The 7,728-nt window shown below is 35.5% G+C and overlaps 1 protein-coding gene across 2 annotated transcripts; it reads right to left on the reverse strand.

The window, feature by feature from the left end:
• Positions 1 to 3,287: 3,287 nt before the first annotated feature.
• Positions 3,288 to 6,976, reverse strand: LOC149226879 (protein TIFY 10b-like). Of its 2 annotated transcripts, none has more exons than XM_089375380.1 (6): positions 6,839 to 6,976; positions 6,016 to 6,107; positions 5,374 to 5,597; positions 5,185 to 5,278; positions 3,791 to 3,980; positions 3,288 to 3,682 (listed from the first exon to the last, which is right to left on the reverse strand). In XM_089375380.1, exons 1-6 carry the CDS (start codon positions 6,924 to 6,926, stop codon positions 3,579 to 3,581), a joined length of 792 nt encoding a protein of 263 aa, XP_089231506.1. In that variant the 5' UTR covers positions 6,927 to 6,976; the 3' UTR covers positions 3,288 to 3,578. The 2 variants fall into 2 exon arrangements, with proteins under 2 accessions (XP_089231506.1, XP_089231507.1); XM_089375381.1 differs by lacking the exon at positions 6,839 to 6,976 and adding an exon at positions 6,368 to 6,799.
• Between the last annotated feature and the right edge of the window lie 752 nt (positions 6,977 to 7,728).

Consider the following 7,728-nt stretch of genomic DNA (forward strand, 5'->3'; position numbering starts at 1 on the left):
ACTGATGTCTCAGCTCTGCACCTTCTCTGACTTTGTGCTCAAAGAAGCAAAATCTTCTACATCAAATTTCTAGAGGTTCTTCACTGAACCCCGATCCGTTTCACTTGTCCTAAGGCTATTTGACGAAGGAAAGCCTTTCCCTTACTAAATATCACATCGTAGCCATGGTCCTCCTACATGCCAACTGAAACCAAATTCTTCTTCAAACATGGAACATACATGACATATTTTAATGTTAGAGGAGAACTAGAATCCCTCTAAAAGGTCACAATATCGATGCCAGTTATGCTATACCTCCCATCATCTCGCATTTCAATGTGCATCTGGAGGTCCATATCCTCCAAGTCACTGAACAACTCTCTATTTCCATTCATATGGAATGAGGCTCCACTATCAAGATACCATAGACTACCAATCACTGATGTCACCATCCAAGTGATGAGGGTGAAATCCAGCTCAAATTGTGAAGCAAGAGCTTCTTCTACTACTCTTCTTGAGGGTTTCTTGTTAGCCTTCGTGTGGGAACACTTTGTGGCATACCGTCCTAGCTCGTGACAGTGAAAACATTTAATCCTCGACATGTCGGTCTTCTTGTCACCCACGATGGAATCTAATTTGGAATGGGATGGCTTTGCCTTCCCTTTCTTCGCCTTTCCAGCTAAGGCACAATTCTCTTAATCATCATGCTTGTATGAGGATCCAACTCTAGTGTTTCGACGAATCTCTTCTTGTACCAAGCTAGATCACAAACACTCCCACTATGGTAGCTTCTCCCTCCCATTTACTAAGCCCTAGTAGATGTACCAACTCTTGGAAAGGACTAGAAGTGCTAGGCTTACCAGATCATCTTCAACAACTATAATATTGACACTTCCAAGCTCATCCCGACATTGGGTTAACTTGGTCAAGTACTTTGGTCTTTTGTCGCCCTTCTCCATCTTGATTTTTCTGAGCTTGTCCTTCAGTGCCAGCTTCGTACGGTCATTGTTTTTTTGAAACAAGTTTGTTAAAGCCTTGCACATCACATATGGATTCCCCTTATCGTGGACGTTCGAGACAATATGATCTTGAACTCCTTCTAGGATAATCCTTCTCGCATTTTCCATACATTTTCTCCACTCTGCTAGATCTTGAGCATCAATTGCTGGAAGCTTAAGTATATCTTTGTTTATGAATTCGTTAAGCCCATTGTCTTCCAACACTACCTCCATCCTATCATTCCAAGCAACATAGTATGAACTACCCTCAAGGGCATATTCGAGTCTCAATCCATAAAACAACATCCTACTGACTCTAAAGTATGACACTGCAAATTCAATTTAACCTACAAAAGACAAACTCGTATGCTTGCCTTCTATATTGATTTCATCTCTGATACCATGTAGAAATTCCTTGTAGATTCAAAATGCTAATTGTACTATGCTAAAATAATAGACTTGAATCTACACTACTGATCAGTGGAAATAATTAAACGATCACGAAATCATGAAGAGTATAAGAGAAAGAATTGAATCAATGCATAACACAATGATTTCCTGCGGAAAGCCATAGCTAAAAGCCTTTGCTATTTGTATATTGCATTAGTCAGAAAATATAAGAAGATTACAATGCTTTTCACAAGCCCAAGCAACCTCTGCACTATCTCTATATGTCTCACTGCTTCCTAGACAAGCCTTGGCCAATACTTAACCAATTTTTTGCTTTCCCAAGTCCCTATTTCCTTGCATTGTTCCTCAAGAAATTAGCCCCTATTTAATTGGAAAATTCCTCAATTATGAATCGCGCAATCCTCACAAGCCTTCCTCTGACTGCATGCACCACCCGTATAATTCAGATGATTATACAATTGATAATACATTGTTCCTCAACTCAAATATCAACCAGGTGTTTCTCTAATCTCACATGCATGAGTTAATTATGAGTGAATCTTTAGTTTATTGCTTGATCACTACAGACAGCACCACACTACACTCAAGGTAGCACCAAACTACACTTAAGGAAACACCAAACTGTACTTTAGGCAACACTACATTTCACTTCAAACAACGCCACACTGTACTTCAGGAAACACCACACTCGAATGCAGGCAGCATCCCACTCAACTATAGGAAACACCACACTACTAAACCTCCCACTAGTTCCTCGATCAGTTGGAACTAGTTTAGCTGACTTTTACCCAGTTAGACTAAATTAGTAAATTACAACTCAAAATAAATTCAACGAGAGCTACTAACTGTATGAGACACTCTACATGACTCTAGTTAGATCCTCAACTCGAATTAACTAAGCCAACTAAGTCAAATTAACCTAGTTAACTAATACAAGTTGTCATGAGATGTGGAATTACAATTTTATTCCCAATTTAATTGAAGGAAAAACTTAAGTTAGAATTTTCTTGTTTCATTTTCAACATTTCCACCACAAAAAAGGATGTTATAACCGCCTTCCATATAACTGATACATTAGCTTTCCTTTTCTAGGTAATCTGATCCAATAATCAATAGAAGATGGGGAAATGTATTTTGTGTAGACAACTAAATTGCAAAGGATGTTGGTAGTCAATAACCTCCAACCGACCTTAGTTCCCAAGGCTTTTGCTAATAAAGGTTGATGTGCCAAATTCCCCACACTTTAGGCATAAATATTGAGTCCCATCTCACCCATAGGAGCTCACCCATAGAAACGCCTTTGAGAATCCATGATAGAGAAATCCAGTAGACTAAAATGACCTCCAAAATAGATTTTATAAGAATCAATATGCCAACTTTGGAGAACTAATCAAATCTCCATTGTTTTGATCTCTTTCCAATGCATGCATTTGGTTTGAGGTGGAAACCAAAGTACTTCAAACCTTCCTCAAAGGTTTTCACATGAAAAGAAAATTGACCCTACACCCTAAGAACTTCTCCACTAATATATATATATATATATATATATATATATAATGAAGATCCTTCCAAATTTATGAAATAAAAAATTATTTTTATGTTTTGATTTTTTTAATAATAAAAAGAAATTAAAATTATCAAAATAAGTATCTTATAATATATTTTTTCCAGTTAATAAATTCAACTGATTCCAATTTTATATAATTCAAATTTTCATACGTGTTTATGTTATTTATTTTAATATTTAAATATGTATGATCATATACATGTATTCTTAATTTCTCCTTAATAAAATGTTAGACAATTTCTCTCTCACCTTCTTATTGCTAAATCTTGAATGATCAATAATTCACGAGTAAATAACCATCGATAAAAGCATTACCCATTCTTGAACCATCAGTAATCCACCTTGAAATAACTATCGATAAACATAATTTCTTGGCATCTCACATGTTTTGTAAAAAGAAACAACAAATATGCTCCGCTATCTGCGTTAATTCAGATGAGCCATGAATCATGAGGCTCCTTTTCAGAGGATGTTGCTGTCGTCTGATATAAAATTTAGGTACCAGAAAGCATATAATCCATTTCAGCAACTCTTCATAGCCACAAAATACATCTATATCCATAGAAACAAAATTGCATTTTCCCATTTTTCTCAGTTGTCTCCAATATGTTGGTCTGTAAATGTTAGTTTTGGGCTGGCGGGAGGTAAGGACTCTTTCCGTGGATTCTTTCATTCCGTTTCTCTAAAAACCTCTGTATACAACTTTTCTTAGTGATTTGAAGAGCCGCTGCAACACACATTGCAATTGGATGTCAATTATATACCCTCCATTCACTTTTCTGCATTCAAAGATCCTAACCGAATTAAACTATCTTTTGCTATAAGTTATTCTTACCGGATTTTATCGTCTCGGGAGATTGGGGTTGGCTAATGGACACAGGCCTCGGGGATGAAGTAATCAGATCCATATCCATGCCACCAGGCGTGGAGTTGTGCTGAGTTGAAGGTGTAGACGCAGACGATGAAGGAGTCCCACTGCGCTGGAAGTCACTGATTCTGCTGGCCCCCATGATTATGGCCTTTGCCTGCACCATCCCATTGCACAAAATATTTCAGTTACGTAAAATTTCTCTAAACTTTTATGTTTACAACATTTGAGATTTAACAAGGGAACAGAGATTTAGCACAGTCGGATCCACTTTACCGAAATCATTGAGAAAAAATAAGGGGATTTATGGCGTATCTAATCCCATATATATATGACCTATCATTTTGATAACCATTCCTAAAAAAATATTTATGAGTTATTCTTATAGCTGAAAATTTGTACCAAGATGGGATTATTTACGAGTTATTCTTATAAGTGAAAATTTGTACCAAGACACGATTGAAAATCAGAAATGGAAAAACTGAATCTGTAAATGATAATTATAGTTTATTTAAAAATATAGTTTCAAGAATTTCTATATTTATGAGTTATTCTTAAAGCTGAAAATCTGTACCAAGATAGGAATCGAAATCAGAAATGGAAAAACTGAATTTGTAAGTTTGATAATTATAAATAAAGTTTCCAGAATTTCTATTTGAAAAAAATTCATAATCAGTGAATATTCATGATGTTGCATACACAATTTTAAGAATGAAATCAAAAGTGTCTACATCATTTTTCTTTCCAAAAGGTTTTTTTATTTCAAAACTTATGAAGTTTGGATTTATGGCCTATTTAGTTAGTTATATATTTATATATATATATATATATATAATAGTAAAATATAACCATATAAATTAAATGACTATATTATCAAAATATTTATAAATCATCTGTAATAAAAAAAAATTAATAAAAAAAAATTAATAAAAAAACATAATTTATAGAATATATAATTATATTTTTTTTTACAATAAAGTTTTTCAGAATTTTCATGATACTTAAATTTAATAATCTAAAAATAATGTTGTTGGTAGCATACACAATTTGGTGGATGATATCAAAAATTTTCAAACTGTTTTCCTGTTTAGGAACTTATGCAGTCCATTTGTGACCTTCATTTTGTTCTTGCGTTACAAATTTTCGACTTTACATAAATGAAATGAAGGATAAATTAAATAAATATTCGTGTAAATGTTTATCCATCATTTATTATATATAGCTTTGTTAATAAGAATCCAAACGTAATTAAAATATCACCGAAATTTTACCACAATCTCTAATTGAAACATATTTAAAATTGCACCATAATGTACACAGAATAGAAACCATCGAACCCAGCTACAGGAAGGCTGTCGTACCTTATCTGCCGAGACACTGTAAACGTTCACTGTTCCGGCGTAGAAGATTGTCAGCTGGGCACAAAGGGGCTGCTCGGCACCGGCCTTGGGAGAACTGATTGTAATGTAACAGTGCAATTTAGAAAAATCATAGCCAGCAAGGCTTAAAACAAGATAATGAATTAATAGCGCAAGCAACAAATCATATACCTATATATATCGGGATTTGGAGAATATGGAACTGGGCAGAACTGATATCCCGGTGCAGCGAATCGACCTCCGCGCTGATAAGGGGAGGACTCCGTTCCCATCGGCCACCGAGGCGGTAACAGGGAAAGATCTAAATTGGGCAGTTGGCAAATATCAGTTTTATCAGCCGCCATACTCTTCGTCACTGTGCCATTTGAATCTGCACAGGACGGGTTGCACACTTCCTGGAAACATAGTAAACAAAAGAATTAAAGACAAACGCAGCATTATCACAGTTCCCCTAGCTGGTTGAATTTATAACAGTTATCTGGGCTTGTTGAACTTAGGTTAAATGGCAGATTTTAGGAATATTTTAAAATCTGACAGAAATTAAATAATAGATCTTAATAATAGACTTTTATCTTGATCATCAAATTTCAGAAATATCCCTAAATCTACGATTAACATAAAAATGTCTATTTTACTCATGGTAAAATGATATCATACACTTCTATCTTGATCATCAAATTTCAGGAATATCCCCGGGGATCAACATAAAGATGCCTATTTTACTAAGAGTGAAAATGATATTTTTATGATCTGTTAATATATTTTTATCTAAATGGCAGATTTTGAAGTATTCTAAAAATCTCATATACATACCAACTTTCTGTCCTTTCTCAAATTTGATATTCCTCTTGAGGTGAAAGAAGAATATGCATCGCCCAAATGATCAGGTATGAAATCTGCCATACCTGCAAATATCTAACACAAATTAGCTTCTCGAGTGCCGTGTCCGATCTGAAGAGACAGAGGGTTGATTTAGGGAAATAAAGATTGAGATCGCTGTAATTTGCAAATGCAACAGCGTAGCCGACTTAAAATACAGTGAGTATCATAAATCAAATGTCTGCAAAAGTAGGTGGAAACAATTACAACTAATGGATTGTTCTTCAATGTGAATCACAAATATGGAAATGATTGAAATTTTTCCACAAAATTAAAACTAAAATACCGTTCTGTTTTTTAAGCCATATTACAGATTCCGGTAATAATGGATAAGGGTTGCTAATCAATGAGGAAGATCTAAAGATTTGAGAGTTTTGGTGGATGTTCAGCCAGGTCCATGTCTTCTGTAATAATGGATAAGGGTTGCTAATCAATGAGGAAGATTTATGAACTTGAGAGTTTAGTGGAACCAACAGCCATGTCCATCTTCAAGACATGAACATGAATCTGGTTGATTGTTCCCACTGAAATTCCCAAATCTGTGAATCTTCCTCGATTGATCAGCAATCGCAGCCGCCCGTTGATTAGCCATCCCAACCACAGAAACCTAACCTAAATACTACGGATAAGGGTTGGGAAACCTAAATACTATGGATAAGGGTTTATTAGCAGACATACTTTTCCCTAGTTTATTACAGGTTTCTATACGAAGGAAAAGAGTTTATTCCAAGGATTTATTAATGGAATCGGACCGTACCTTTGCTACTAGTATCCTCGGCCCACGGTCTGAAGCTTCTGGCTTTTAATGGTCGTTTTCCTTTATCCTTCTCTTGTAACCGATTCATAGCTGATGGTCTGTGTGCTAGCGGTATCGCTGGGACTGAAGGAGTGACCAGATGGCTTCGAAACAGCAAATGGAAAGTCCAAAATATAATAATATTCGTGTCAGAAATGGAAAGTCCAGAACTATATTATATTCGACTCACGGGGTCTGTGAAAACAGTGGGTAACTCCGCGCGCGGTGGCTTGCCTTTGTATTAAATCACGTGAAAGTCGATAAATTGATTCGGTTTGTAATAAATCACGTGAAAGCAAATCCGCCATCGAAGCGAGCGCTGGCGAACATGTTGTATTAAAATCCTTAGGGATATAACACGTGTGTAACTCGTCCGTATCCATCGGACATATACAGTGTGTATCCGTTCGGTTTGGCGTTGAATCGGCCACATTTCTGACTGTATTTGCGGGTACAGGTGCATTGCAATGCCGCAATGTGACGGGAAATTCCCGGGCACCATCTAGAATGGTTCAGCCATCGACCTACAGAGCAAAAACGTTGAAATTTTCCCCTATTGTGGGCCACATGCCTTTCCACGGCATACTAAAAGCGTGCTTGAATATCTGTGCAACTCATGGTTTAATTTTAGAGTTATTTTTCATTAAAAAAACTCTTTCAATTTGTCATTGATTAACTGCTTTACTTTTTCATCCATTTGGAAGTTGATGGGCATATTTTGATTTAATAATTATAAATTTTCAAACCAAAATAACTTGTATTTTAATTAAACTAGTAAAAAGGTATATATTAAAATAAATTCACTGTGAATAAATATTATTTTTTTAATTTTAGGTTAAGTATAAGTACAT

Source organism: Pinus tabuliformis, chromosome J (genome assembly GCF_031772625.1).
Source record: "Pinus tabuliformis cultivar Carrire ecotype Pingquan chromosome J, CPIR1, whole genome shotgun sequence".
NCBI classification, from domain to species: domain Eukaryota; kingdom Viridiplantae; phylum Streptophyta; class Pinopsida; order Pinales; family Pinaceae; genus Pinus; species Pinus tabuliformis.

What these genes read in the sequence shown, in the direction of transcription:
- LOC149226879 (XM_089375380.1), bottom strand. Translation starts at nt 6,926, where the DNA reads ATGAATCGGTTACAAGAGAAGGATAAAGGAAAACGACCATTAAAAGCC. An exon ending in CGAGGATACTAGTAGCAAAG is followed by an intron (nt 6,108 to 6,838) that starts GTACGGTCCGAT and finishes AGATATTTGCAG; the next exon opens with GTATGGCAGATTTCATACCT. An exon ending in ACAGTGTCTCGGCAGATAAG is followed by an intron (nt 3,981 to 5,184) that starts GTACGACAGCCT and finishes GGGATGGTGCAG; the next exon opens with GCAAAGGCCATAATCATGGG.